Raw genomic sequence first — 13893 nt, 5'->3', positions numbered from 1 at the left:
CCCCTCTTATGCGCTTCCTACAGCGCCTGTGCTTGCTCTCCACAGCCCTTGCCACACCGTGTTCCTAGCTGCCCATCTACTGGTTTGAATTCATCCCAGCCCATGAGTGTTGAGGCAAGGTCAAGACTTGTTTAGAACACCTAGAGCAAAACCTGGCCTGGCATAATTAGGGAGAGAGGGCTTAGTGAACGAGGAAAGGAGGAAATGTCTGCTGTTGGAGTATTTATGATCTAACTGAAGGTTGAGAGTCAAAAGCACAAGATATCAGGATATTAGAGAGAAGGAGAGCTGAGTCTCTATAGTAAGGGGGGTGGGGGGAGAAGAGAAGCTGATCCAGCAGTTGACCTCCTGCTGGTCTTCCAACGCGGGGGGAGCAGGAGCGCCTGGTCGGAGCTGTGGGAGCTGACCCAGGCCCGAGGCCGCCTCCTCCGCGATGCTGAGATCATCCTCAGCGCTCGGAGAGACCTGTCGGAAGCCCTCACCCAGATCCAGGTACAAGCCCCGATGAGGTTGGGGGAGGCTCAGTGCCCCACCCTCCACTCCTGAGCCCTTCGGCCATCTCCTGTCCTCATCAGGAGAAAGCCACGAGCCTCCCTGAAGACGTGGCCCGGGACCTGGGTGGGGTGGAGGCCCAGCTGAGGACACACGAGGGACTGGAGCGTGAACTCACGGGCATCGAGCAGCAGGTGAACTGGGCGCACCTACCTCTCCAGCTGGGGACCCTGCAGGCCCCATCAGGCTCACACTCCCCCAGGCCAAAGCACACGTCTGAGTCTCCAGGAAGACGTGACTCTCCCTTCACTGTCCCTGCCCCAGGTTCAGGAGTTGTTGAAGACGGGAAGCAGCGTGCAGAAGCTCCGTCCAGGGCCGCAGGCTGAGGCAGTGCAGAGAGGGCAGCAGGAGGTGGAGCGGGCGTGGGGGGCCCTGCAGCTGCGCGTGGGGCAGCGTCGAGCCCAGCTGGAGCGGGCGCAGCTCCTGGCCAGCTTCCACGCAGCGGTGAGGCTTCCCTCCCCACAGACAGTTTATGTGAGTGAGTGCATGTGTGTGTTTGTGTCCAAATGCGAGTGTGTGTGTGAGGGGACGGATGTTGTAGCATGCTGAGGAGTCCTTCCAATTTAGGAGGAAACAAGTGTGAACAGAGGTGGAAGAGCATGAGCCCACCTGGATGTCCGTGGGGCTGGTCGGGGCTGGCCACATGGGGCGTGGCAGCTGGGTCAGCACCTGTCCAGGTGAGGGACGGGGCAGCCAGCTAGGGACCCAGCTGGAACTGGGGAATTAGTCCCTCACTGGAGACCCAGATGCTCCTTCCAGATCTTCTAGATCAGCCAGTGTCTATTTAACATCTGTGTTCAGCTCTCTGCTAGGAGCAAGGGTGGAGAGAAGAGGGCAATATAGAAGCTATGTAAGATGCAGTTGCCCTCAGGGAGCTTATCTAGCTGAGGTGCTCGGCCTAATGCCTCACAGAGTCAGGTTGGACCAGTAAGTCCTGACTGTGGGCTGTCCCGGAAGTCCCCACGTCCTGGTGCCTGGTAGACCAGATGGCCCAAATTGTGATACTGCAAAAAGGTTGAATTCAGGTACTCAGTTCTGATATTTCCTAGCAGTATGGGCTGGAACAAGCCCTTAATTCTAGTTTGTTACCCTGCATTTGTTGAGTACTTAGAGTTTGTAAGACTCTTTCACACACACGCTGTTTAACCTTTTTCATCTATGCTGTAAGATGTTTGAACAAGAATGCAAAGCCCCTCCAGCTCTAATGTTCTGATTCTACACGGCTCAACAAGAAATAGTCTGTGAGTGTTAAACTAGGCATTGAGAGGATGAGGAGAGCAGTGAGACAGCAAGAAGCCATGAAGGGCTTTATGAAGCAAAAAGGCCTTGGCCCTTGAAGAAAGGGTGAGGGTTGCAGAAGTGGAAGGCAACTGAGCAGAAGAGGAGGCAGCAAGAGCACAGGGTGGTGACAAGGCTCATCAAAGGAGGGAGGCTGGTCTGGCCCGCGTGGAGGCTGCATGGGCCCGGGGAGATTAGGTTGAATGAGAACAAAGGAATCAGGTGACAAAGGGCCCCTGGAGCCTCGCAGGAGGCTCTGGCCTGGGACAAGTTGGGGCAGCACTGATGTGTGAGTGGATCCAGGTGGACTGAAATTTTTCCTATGTGTCTGGTCTCTGCTGTGCCCACCCCAGCCCTCACCCTGCTCTCTCCTTCCATTCCCTGCCCACTGGATCCAGGTGTGGGACTATACCTCTTGGGCAGCCGGTGTGCAGCAAGAACTGCAGTTGGAGGAGAGCTCCCAGGACCTGGGCGGCAGCTCCCTAAAGCTCAGCATCCACCAACAGCTTCGGGCAGAGCTGAAGGTCCAAGACGAGCGGTACCAACGGGCCACCCAGCTGGGCCAGGAGGCACTTCTGGCTGCGGGGGCTGCCACCAAGGAGGTGGGCCCCATTTTCCAGTGTGTCCCCAGCCTGCCTGGTCTAGCCTGTGCCTGACCACCTCGGGCCCTGCCTCAGATGCCATGCCGGCCTCTTCTCAGAGGCTTACCTGGGAGTCCACGCCACTCTCCCAGTCTAGACTCCCCTGTGCCCGTCCTCAGGTCCAGGAAAGGCTGCGAGCCCTGCAGGATGCACGGGAGCAGGTGTTCCAGGTCTGGGAGCAGAAGCACGAGAGGCTGCAGGCCTTGCACCGGGAGCAGTTCTTCCTCAGAGAGTGTAGCCGCCTCGACAAGATCCTCGTGGCCCAGGAGGCAGGTCCCCTCTCCCTGCGCACACTCTCACATCCCAGCATTCCCTCTCCTCCACTCTCCCTTGCTTCCTGGGCTTTGGCTTTTTCTCTGATATGGAGTTCAGAGGCTCTTGACTTATCCTCCCTGTTGGCCAGAGTAGAGTGCTGGGGGGACCTGAGCCTCCACCAGTGCCACCCCTGCCCCCACCCCAGACTGAGCCCCCATGAAGGTGAGCAGAGGTTGATCATGCACCCCACTTTGTGCAGAGGTTGAGGTATTTCTAGCCCTCCAGCCTGGGTTCCCACTCCTCTCGTGACTTCCCCCCTCCGGCCAGGTACTTCCATGGCCCCGCCCCACCCCAAGGTCCCTCCCTTCACCCCAGAGAGCCCAGGGGCCCTCCCTCAGCACAGATGCCTGGGGACAGAGATGCTGGCCATCCTTGATGACTGTCTGCTCCCTGGAATCCTGCCGGAGCCACTGGGCATCTCCCAACCACCCTTGCTGGCCTTTGCCTGGCCTGCCAGGTGTCCCTGCAAACCGGTGTCCCAGGGAGCTCAGAGGAAGAAGTGGAGCCGGTGATGCGCAGGCACGAGGCCCTCCGGAAGGTGCTGACCGCCCAGGATGAGAAGGTAATGGGCTCAGGGAGCCCGGGTTATGGTTGGGGTGGGGTTGGGGGACGTCCAGGGACTTTGGAGAGTCCTGAATGGGAAGAGCGGGCACTTGGCGTGTTCCCAGAGGCCGTGCAGGCGCCGCGTGGTGGGGCCGGGGCTGTCTGCCTGGGGCGGCCTGGGCGGAATTACACCTGCGGCTCCAACACGCCCAGGATTGGGCGGGTCACACTGCAGGCATCATAGGGGGCATTTGGCTCTGTCTGTGTCACATGGCCACAGGGGAGCAGTGTGGTCTGGCTGCAGCCACCCTGGGGCAGGAGAACAGTAGGCTGTGCCCCATCCCCCCACCCCCCCCAGGAGGCGGCGCTGCGTGAGCAGGCGAAGACGTTCCAGGGCCCCAGGGCACAGGACGCGCTGGACACGGTGCTGGCACACCGGGCTCGAGTCAAGGAACTGGCGGGGAGCCGGGGACACGCCCTCCAAACCTCTCTGCTGAGCGCCAGCTTCACCAGGGCTGTGGCCCAGGTCAGAGGGACCACCCCCACCCGGAGCCCCCCACAATGAGAGCTCCCTCGGGCCTCATCGCAACCCTGTGATGAGGACATGGGCATCTGGACAGTTAAATGGCCTTCCAGAGGCCCAGCTGGAGCTGGAGCCCAGAATGCTTAAGATTCAAAGACCCTGTGTGTGGAGACCCCCCACCCCCACCCCCATTTCCTGAGCTCCAGCAGGGCCGAGGCACAGGGAGGCAGAGGGGCGGGCTACAGGACCAAGGTGAGACCCCCCCCCCAAAGCTCCTCCCAGTCACCTCCTGCAGCTACAGGCCAGCTGGGTCTGGGCATGTCTTCCTGGGACGGAGCCCCTGGTTCTCAGGTGCCAGGGACTGCCCAGCATTAGGACAGGCAGGGCGGAGGACGAACTGGCAGGTTGCGCTGTGGGGGAGGCAACTGGGACTCGTGTCCCCGCCCCTGCCCCAGGCCGAGGACTGGATCCAGGAGCGGGCCCAGCAGCTGGAAGCGCCTGTCCCTTCTGGGGACCTGAAAGATGCGCGGAAGCACCTGCGGAAGCACCAGGCCTTTGAGGCTGAAGTCCGGGCCCACGAGGAAGTCATAACCTCTGTGTCCAAGGTAACAGCCGGGCCCTCCACCCTGCGCCCCAGAGTGTGGTCTCCAGGATGGCCGGGGGGTAGGGGGAGTCTGTGACGTTGGAAAAGCAGGAAGAAGTGCACCAGGCAGGGTCTCCTGATGCCCCCTCTCTCCGCAGCAGGGAGAGGTGCTCTTGGCACAGAGTCCCCCCCAGGCGGGCGCCGTCTCCCAGAGGCTGAGGGCGCTGCAAGAGCACTGGGACGGGCTGAGGCAGGCAGTGGCCATGCGGGGCCGGGACCTGGAGGACAAGCGGGACGTCCTGGACTTCCTGCAGAGAGCGGACCTTGCAGAGGCCTGGATCCAAGAGAAGGTGGAGGCCCAGCTGGGCAGCGGGTGGGGGGAACTGAGAGATGGGCCGATGGGGAGCCCCAGGCCTGCAGTTCCCTGGCTCTCTGACAGGAGGCCCAGCCCCCAGCCCCCACCCCCAAATCCTCCCCCTGCCCCGACACTGCCCCAGCAGCTGGTGCCAGGCGCCGAGTGCATCTGGGGCCTGTGCTCAGCGTCCCACCCCGCCTCACCCTAACCTTACCCTTCCCTGGCCCTCGGCCTCCGCAGGAGGTGACACTGCACGTCGGTGACCTGGGTCGGGACCTGGAGCACTGCCTGCAGCTCAGCGGGCGCCTCCGCCAGTTCCTCGGAGCCTCGGCGGGGGTAAGAGGGCCTGGCCTGCCCGGGGAGAGGTCACCATGGGAAGTACAGCTAGGGGCAGGGAAGGAAATAGAGGCTCTGGAGCCACGTGGGGGCTCAGGAATTGACTCTGCACTTACTACTTGCACACGCTTAGGCAGGCTCTGCCGAGCCTTCTTTTCTTCATCTTTAAAATGGGATAATGCCTCCTTCGTAGGTAAGATAGCCTGTGTGTGGTGGTGATGTAATGTGGTGAAATTGCACAGAACTGGACTCGGCACACTTATGCAGTGATGGGTACGCAGAAAAACTGAGGAAATCTGAGTAAAGTCTTTAATTTCCTGGTGAGACGTTGTACTCTAGTTATGTAAGACATTACTGCTGGGGGAGCAGAGTGAAGGGTGCATGAGACCTCTCTGTACTACTTTTGCAATTTCCTGTGTCTGTCATTATTTCAAAATAGAAAGCTTTTATTTAAGAAAGCGCATGTGCATGGAATATAGTGACTCATCAATAAGCAGCATCTGCTCAAAACTTTCCTTCAGTGTGACTATTTCAGCATCTCCCCATCCCCAACACACACACACACACACACACACACACACGCACACACACAGCATCTGTTTGTTTTATGTGGTGTAGAGGAAAGAACTTGACAAAAAAGATTCACAATCAGGTGTTAGAGACCAAATATGTCCACCTCATCCCCTGATATGACTATGGAATTTTTGAAAGGGGTGTAGGGCTAAGATCTAAGATATCCATTGTAAATGGTGGGATTCCACAGATGCTGAGTGGGGTGAGGGGTAGATGAGTCCTAGATGTAGGGGAGCTGGTGCGAACCATGGCACTGCCACGAATTAAGTGTTAATTCTCTGAGCTGGGCTCAGGCATCTACCAGGAGAGAAAGACCCTTCCCTGCTTCGTCATAAGACACCTTTCATAGGGAAGTGCTTTGGAAACTGGAAACATGCTCTACAAATGCAAGGTGGCTTTACTAGGTGTAGTCCCGCTTGCTGGGGACTCCTCCCCATGTACCTGTGCCCCCTGCCCCCAGTGTCAGAGCAGCCACAGCCCAGGCAGGTCCTCAGGGCCAGGACCCCCAACCCCCAGGGGACCAGAGCTCCCCACTTTGTTCCACCTCTCACTTTGCCTTTCTTCTTCCAAGAAGCTGTGTTTTCACTATCAAAGCTCCTGTGCAAGCCCAGCCTCCGTCTCCCGCCTGGCACCCGACCTGGGTTGCACATTTTCTGGCCTTTAAGGGTGACTTCCGGGGGCTGTGGGCACCGCATCTGGGAAAGGGTGGCCTCGGGCCCCAGCCACGGCAGAGGCGGCCGCCGCCTCCCATCCCCCAGGCATGCTGCACCGCACTCTCTCTTGCACCAGGCGGACCCTGCACTTGCCAACCACGGTGCAAGGAAGGGGCTCTGCAGGGGCAGGGACCATGCCCTCACCCTGCGCCTCCCCCCAGGGCACCGTGGTTGAAGCCCACGTCAGGAGCATCCACGACCTGTCACTGCAGCTCAAGAGCCGGGACCCTGAGGAGGTCAAGGTCATCTGCCAGCGGCGAAACCAGCTCACCGACAGGCCAGTCCCGGGCTGGGGAAAGCAGTGGGGCTGGGAGGAGGGGCTGGAGCGCCATCGAGACCCAACTTTGCCCACACACACCCCCTCTACCAGGTGGAGCCGTTTCCATGGAAACCTGCTCCAGTACCAGCGGCAACTTGATGGGGCCCTGGAGATACACACGTTATCCCGAGAGCTGGATGGGGTCACCGAGAGGATTGTGGAGAAGGTAGGGGGCAGAAGGGGGTCCCAGCGTACGCTGCGAGCAAAGCACAGTCAGGCCGAGGGGGCACCCCCCCCAAGAGCCCTGGGTGTCTCGCCCCTCGTCTGCCTCCCCTCCTCGGTCTGGGGTTCGCAGATGTAGGTCCCATCCGGGGGGCCCACCAGGGCATCCCTCCCTTGGGATCTGCCCTGGACCATCAAAGCCGGTGCTGCAAGCTTGGAGTCTGGCCCACCTGCTCCAGCTCCCTGAGATGCACCACGGAAACAGAAGCCGGAACGCACCCCATCTGCCTCCTTCCAGCCCCAAGCAAGGCCAGAACCTGCAGGAGTCCCCCAGGGTGTGTCGGCACCCACAGGGAATGCCAGCGGGAAGTCGCCAGAGGCCGAAGTTAAGGAGCTCCGGACCGTCTGAGGAGCGTGCGCAGCAGATGGGGCCCTGCTCTCACTCCCGCACGGTCCCTGTCCCCACGCCGCCCGGCCCGGGCCTGGCTGCCCTCGCTCCTCCCTGTAACGCTGAGCACCCTCAAAGCCCTGAGACTCACACGCGACCGCATACAAGGAAGCGTCACACACGTGTGGGGTGGTCTCCGCAGAGGAAGCTCCGAGCCTGCCGGCTCACCCGGGCACGCTCCTCTTCCACATAAAGGGGGCGCTGTGCTCGGGGCCGAGCCCACTCCCTCCCACAGAAGGACGGCTGACCTCCCCGTTAGGGGCAGGAATTGAGCAGGGTGTTTGCGGTGCACACAGAAACCCCGCAGCTGGCCCTGCACAGATGCGTCAACGGGCCCGGGTGGCCCGCCTGCGACCGTGCAGCTGTGACACCCCCCTTCCTCCCCAGGACGCCCTGATCCAGACCCTCGGCCACGGGGAGGACCTGGACAGCGTGGAGCGGCTCCTGCGGAGACACGCGGAGTTGGAGCAGGGACTGGGTCTCATCCAGGCCCGGGTGGAGGTGGGGGTGCGGGGCGGACCCCCGGCAGGCATGACGAGGAGGGGGCTTTGGGACTTTGAGAGCCAGCCAGGTCCACCCGCCTGGTCGCCCACATGCCCGGGGCGGGGGGTGCCCCCCAGCCCAGCCTGGCTCCGGCCCCAGCCTCTGCCCTTCCCCCACAGCACCTAGAGCCCGAGGTGAGCCGCCTCTGCCAGAGAAGGCCCGGGGCGGCGCACGGCCTCCGCCGCAGGCAGCGGGAGGTGATGGACGGCTGGCGGCAGCTCCGGAGCAGGGCCCAGAAGTGGTACGGCCCCCTTGGGCTTCGTTCCCTCACTGCCCTCCCTCACCCATCTTTCCCAGCATCTCAGTCCCGGCACTTCCCCTTGGCCCCTATGCTCTCCCCTGAGATTCTTTCTCCACCCTTCAAATAACTGCACGTACTGTCACCGGGCCTCACTCCCTGCCCCAGCCCGCGGCTCCTTCCGGGGCTGTGGGTTTAAGGGACAGGAGAGGAGGCGCTGGTGGGACTGGCTGCTGAACCCTGTGGGCAGGAGGGAGTTGCTGGGTGCCTCGCACCAAGCTCAGAAGCTCCAGGCAATGCTGCAGGAGCTCGTGGTCTGGGCCAGGGGGCTGCGGGCTGAGATGGACGTGGGCAGCACCCCCCGCAGCCCCGCGGAGGCCCGCCGGATGGCAGAGGAGCACCAGCAGTGCAAGGTGAGCCGCGGGCCTCCTGTCTGCCCACCCCTCGCTCCTGCCCCTAACCTGCTCTTGATTCCTGTCTCCAGCTCCTGCCCCTGCCTCTCCTCTTCCGTTCCACTCCCTCAGCTCGTCCTTCCCCCTGGGCCTCAGCCTCTGAGGAACTGAGCCCCGTCTTGTTACAGGCCGAGCTGGACTCCCGAATAGACAGTATCTGCCTGGCCCGAAGCACTGGGCAGCAGCTGCTCGCAGCTTTGCACCCGTCCACCCCCAACATCCGCCAGACCCTGGCTGATTTAGAACAGGAGCTGGACAGCCTGGAAGGGGCCTGGCAGGAGCGCGAGGGACAGCTGCAGCAAGCCCTGGAACTACAGGTAAACATAAGCCATGCTTCAGCCTCTGGCCGCCCCTCCCACCCGTCTGGGCCTGCCCCGCTGCTCCTGGGGAAGTCCGAAGCCAGAGAGGCGGCTGTGCCAGGGCCTTCTCCACACCCTCCCCTCACCTTCGGCTCACCCAGAGCAAGGCCTGCCTGCTGTGCGCCGTTCTGTCAAGCTAGGCCCCTGGTTCCCCAACCTGGGCCATGGAAAGGATCACCGCAGACTTTCGCTTGCCTTCTCCTTTCTCAACAGCTCTTTCTGAGCTCTGTGGAGAGGATTGAAAGTTGGCTCTGTGACAAGGAAGCCTCCCTGGCCAGCGAGGATCTGGAGGCTCATGCCCAGGCAAGACTGGGGAAGGATTCACAAAAGCTGTGCTAGGGAGTAAACCATCCAGTGCTGCCTGAGCTCCCCAGGCCAAAGGGGCCACCCTTCTTCTGGCTTCTCCTCCACCCTTCACTTTTCCATTAGTCAGTTACCAAATGGGCACTGAGCATTTGTTGTGTGCCTGGTGCTCCAAGGGGAGGGCCATAGGGGCTTAGAGGACGAGGGTGTGGCCCTGGAACCCACTCTCTCCTTCCACCGTGTTTCTCACCTCTGCCCTCCTCACTTCCATGCTCCCAGAGGTTTGTTTCCCCACCACTGCTCCAGCCCCTTTGGCAGACAAGCCTAATTCATGGGAGACCTCAGAGAGTAGTTAGGGGCTAAACTGCCCCATGCAGATGTGGCCTTACTGGGAGTTCAGAGAGGGCGTGTAAAAAACTCCCTCTGCCCTGGAAATTCCTATACGTGTCCCCTATGCCCAGTACCACTCCTGGTTGAGGGTCAGTGCCCTACAGCCAGGCGCAGGCTGGAGAACTAGGACCTGAGGCGGGGGGGGGGGGGGGGCTCCGTGGGCAGAGTGACGGCCATGTGGATGAGTGTTTGAGGATGACTGTGGGTGGAAAAGCCATAGGCTGGGGGAGGAGGGGGCAGCACCGTGGACAGCGTCAGGCTTCCCGCCCCTGCCAGGACCCCTCTGCGGACGTGGAGACCCTTCTGTGGAAGCACAAGATGCTCGAACAGGGCCTGGAGGCGCAGGCAGTGACCATCAGCGCTCTGGAGGCCGCGGCCCGCAGCCTGCACCTGGCCGGACACCCCGAGGCCCAGAGCGCCCTGGGCAGGTGCCAGGCCGTGCTCCTGAGGTACCTCGTGGCTCTGGGGTGAAGGGGGCTGTGGGTGCGCTGGCGTGGGCATCGGGCATCCCGGGCCTCCCTTTCCTGCCTTCCCCCACCCCTCGGCTCCAGGCTCACCCGCCTTCTCTGAGGACTGGGGTCCATGGGCCAGAAGCCCCCGCCACTCCCGGCCCTGCCGTGGGCCGTGGTCATGGACCTCAGACAATGCACAGGAGACCCCACTTCCTTCTGCATTCAGCTGATGAGGGGGGTTGGAGTTTTGCAAAAGAAACTTTCACTAGGAAATGAAGAGAGAAAAACGTATAATGAAGTGGGAGGTGGCATGGCCCTCCAGGGTCGGTGGGTCCCGTACTGCCCACCAATGGCCAAGCTTTGGGCAACGTCCTATCCTCGTCGAGTCTCACATCCGCACTGAAGGCGTGAGGGCCTGCCCCATGGGGCGCACATGCGCAGAGCCTGCTTTCTCCTCCTGGTGTAGCCGACGGTCAGCCACGGATGCATTTCCTCCGACCGGTTTATGAGCTACCGAGGCTCATCTTCTTTCTGTATAAAAGCTCATCGGACCCCAATCATCACCACTCCTGTTGACTCTTAAGAACACCTCAGGCTCAAACTGAGACTCTGTGGAGGTTTCAGGCACTGGGTTTGCCTTCCTGGAACCTCTAATTCCCAGAGGGTTCCTAGGTCAGATCAATCCTGAAACTCAGGCTCCAGCCTCTCCAGGATTATCAATTAATTTCATCCCCTTATCCTTTAGTGTGGACACCCCTTCTCAACATGAAAAAGTCAGAAGGAACATTGCCCAAAGATTCCTATAGATTGGGTGAAGGATTAAAGGAGGAGGTGGAGGTGTAACAGAAAATGGGATTTAGCAGACGAGAAGGGCTGCTCAATCACTATATTAACATTCCTTCTAGCCCCCAGTGTTTAGGAGCAGCTAGGAGAAAAAAATCTGAGCTAGTGGAATGGTAGCCCTTGACAAACTCTGTAACTGCTTGTTGAAGTGTACTTAGAAAATCATTGCTTTTTATTTCTTTCCTTGCTTTGTGTATATATTTTACAATTAAAAAAACACTCATCAGGTTTGGACGCCTTGTCCAGCAACTCAAACTTTTAGATAAAGGCAGAATTGGCCAAATGCTGGAGCCCAGGCTGGCAGGGGTCTCTGTCCTTCCCGGACACACCCCCAGCAGCACCCATATGTTTCTGGCTCCCGTGCTGGTGCATTGCAGGTGGGCCCACCTGGGTCACCCACAGAGGTCCTTGAATTGACAAGTGGCAAAGGTTTGCTTGCCTCTGTCACCACCACGCTGTCTCCCAGTCGTCTTCAGTGGCTTCCAACCAGCCCAACCCAGCACAGCGCCACCCGGGGTCCCCACCTGACCCAGGCTCCCGCCGCCCTCTGGGAGGGAGTCTCCATTGCCATCAAGCATCTCCCCCAGCCCTCTCCACGCTCATGCTTTATGGCGGCCCCAGAAGGGGAGAGGAAGGTTCATACACACATCAGTGGAGGAGGGGGAGAGGGTGACAGGGTGAGGCGTGCGTGGCCCACAGTGGGGCAGCATGGGGTGGGGAGAAAATGAATTTAAATATGAGATTTATTTTTGTTTGTTTATTAGAAAAATATTCCTATTGATTTTATAGATCTCATTTCTAATTACTATTTTTGTGCATTCGTGTATTTAACATCAAAATATGTATTTCAGGGAGATGCCTGCTCAAAAATTTCTTTCTAATATCAATGCATGATCAAAAGAGCCGTTTAAACATTAATAAAGAGGAGAGATGGAGCACACCTCTGTTTCAGAGGCAGTCCCAGGCTCGGGGTCAGGGGGAGGGCATGCTTGCACGCTCCCACACCTAGCAGCTCCAGGTCCTGGGTGGAGGCGGACCTGAGAGCCCAGGAGACCCTCCTTCTGCAGGAAAAAGGCGCTCCTGGAACTAGCAGGGACCAACCGTCACCAGCTGGAGGAGCTCCGGCCACTGCAGACTTTCCTGCAGGATTCCTATGAGGTTCCCCTCACTTGGGAAGAGGAGGTGGTCTGGGTGGGAGGAGTGGCCCCAGGGAGAGGCCACCCTTCCGTTGGGGGCAAGGGGGAGGGCCCCAGGCAGGCAGCAGAGCCTGGTCCTTCCCATCCACCCAGGCAGCCACGTGGCTGAGGGAGAAGACCATGGTGGCCCCGGACGAGGGCTGGCGGGACCTGGCCACGCTGCAGGCACAGCAGCAGAAGCAGCAGAATCTCCAGGCGGAGCTGGACTCCATCGCGCAGCTACAGCAGGGGCTGCAGACGGTGAGGCCACATGGGGCCCAGGGCAGTCCTGCAGTGGACTGAACCCCAGCGATGCATGGCCAGCGTTCACTGGGTGCTCTCTGTGTGCCGTGCACCAGGCTAAGCAGAGACTGCAGTGAGAAGCAGTTGTTTCCCCTGGAGGCGATCTCCAAAGACAATGCCTTTTCAGTCACTTTTAAAGATAAGCTTCTGACATGATGGTTTTAAAAACTATCTTGAGAGACGTTCGAGTTACAGTGAGGCAAGACCAGCAGGCCTGTGGGTAAAGGAGTCAAAGCACAGCACCTTGAAAATGTTCTCTCTGACATTTAAAGGGCAGGCCCTAAGCCCAGGGTGGCTTCCCTCTGGTATAAAGGGCCCTGCTAGGTATTTTGTTTTCTCTCATTTAAGCAGAATAATCCATTATTGTCCCCCATTTAATGAATAAGGACAATGAGGCTCAGAGAGGTTAAGGAGATTGCCAAAGATCACACAGCTAGCACCCAGAGACTGTGGCCACAGGGCTGGTGGTTTAAGCTAACACAAAGGCACCTAAGACCAGCAGTTCTGAGTCCGTGAAGTGTGTGCCCATGTTGTGGCTGCAGGAGGGGCAGAGGCTGCTGCAGGGTAGCCTCCTGGCCTCAGAGACCGTCCGGGAGCGGCTGCAGGAGCTGGGAGAGCTCTGGGACCAGTTGCAGGCCAAATGCCAGGGGAAGGCGGCCAAGCTGCAGGAGGCCTGTGAGGTGCGGCTGTGCATGCGGGCTCCCAAGCAGGCTGGGTGGGGTGCCAGGCCTCCCTGCAGAGCGCCCACCTCACGTTCCACTCCAGGCCCTGCGTCTCCAGCGGAGCCTGGAGGAGCTGGAGAGCTGCCTGGAGCCCGTGGAGGCTGAGCTGCGAGCCGCCCTCGGGGAGCAGGATGTGCCCAGGGTGGCCGAGCTCCTGGGGGCACAGGGAGAGCTGGAGGCAGCCGTGGAAGGGCAGGCCAGGCGCGCACGGGCCCTGCTGGACCAGGCCCAGGCCTTTGCCAAGGAAGGCCCCTGCCTTGCCAAAGACCTGGAAGAGCAGGCCCGGTGGCTGCTGCAGAGGTAGAGCCGCCCGAGCCCCGGCCTTGGCGCAGGGCCTCCTCGCCCCCTTGCTCCCTGCCTTCCTAGAGGGACACCCACCCCCGGGCCCATCTCATGCCCTCTCAGGGCTTCTCCTCCGCATCCCACAAGGGGCACAGAGGGGGTGAGCTCCATGTCCCCGTCCAGCCCTACTCCTAAGGGTTCCCACCTCTTCTGTCCCCGCCTTCACTGCCGCAGTTTCGAGAGCCTGCGGGAGCCGCTGCAGGAGCGCAGGGCAGCCCTGGAGGCCCGCCGCCTCCTCCACCAGTTCTTCAGGGACGTCGACGAAGAGATGGCCTGGGTGCAGGAGAAGCTGCCCCTGGCCTCAGCCCAGGACCTCGGCCAGAGTCTGGACGCTATGTGGCACCTGCAGGAGAAGCACCAGGTGGCGGCACCCCCAGGAGCGGGAGGGGTGGGGTCTGCCCTCAGAGCGCCGAGACTCCAGTGGGCCCAG

At 60.4% G+C, this 13893-nt stretch overlaps 1 protein-coding gene across 1 annotated transcript in view; it reads left to right on the top strand.

The window, feature by feature from the left end:
• SPTBN5 (spectrin beta, non-erythrocytic 5) overlaps positions 1-13893 on the top strand; it is a 48618-nt gene that overhangs the window by 24506 nt on the left and 10219 nt on the right. The window contains exons 29-51 of the mRNA XM_077127548.1: positions 378-492; positions 576-686; positions 817-996; positions 2229-2432; positions 2591-2740; positions 3244-3348; positions 3688-3855; positions 4308-4457; positions 4594-4785; positions 5031-5126; positions 6574-6689; positions 6783-6897; positions 7729-7842; positions 8004-8125; positions 8373-8535; positions 8703-8891; positions 9147-9224; positions 9903-10075; positions 11989-12079; positions 12211-12357; positions 12942-13079; positions 13165-13421; positions 13638-13824. Coding sequence (XP_076983663.1) covers positions 378-492; positions 576-686; positions 817-996; positions 2229-2432; positions 2591-2740; positions 3244-3348; positions 3688-3855; positions 4308-4457; positions 4594-4785; positions 5031-5126; positions 6574-6689; positions 6783-6897; positions 7729-7842; positions 8004-8125; positions 8373-8535; positions 8703-8891; positions 9147-9224; positions 9903-10075; positions 11989-12079; positions 12211-12357; positions 12942-13079; positions 13165-13421; positions 13638-13824 — 3361 coding nt within the window. The remainder of the gene's footprint in view (positions 1-377; positions 493-575; positions 687-816; positions 997-2228; positions 2433-2590; positions 2741-3243; positions 3349-3687; positions 3856-4307; positions 4458-4593; positions 4786-5030; positions 5127-6573; positions 6690-6782; positions 6898-7728; positions 7843-8003; positions 8126-8372; positions 8536-8702; positions 8892-9146; positions 9225-9902; positions 10076-11988; positions 12080-12210; positions 12358-12941; positions 13080-13164; positions 13422-13637; positions 13825-13893) is intronic.

Source organism: Tamandua tetradactyla, chromosome 14, assembly GCF_023851605.1.
Source record: "Tamandua tetradactyla isolate mTamTet1 chromosome 14, mTamTet1.pri, whole genome shotgun sequence".
Taxonomy (NCBI): Eukaryota; Metazoa; Chordata; class Mammalia; order Pilosa; family Myrmecophagidae; genus Tamandua; species Tamandua tetradactyla.
This window is presented reverse-complemented; position numbering and strand designations above follow the sequence as displayed.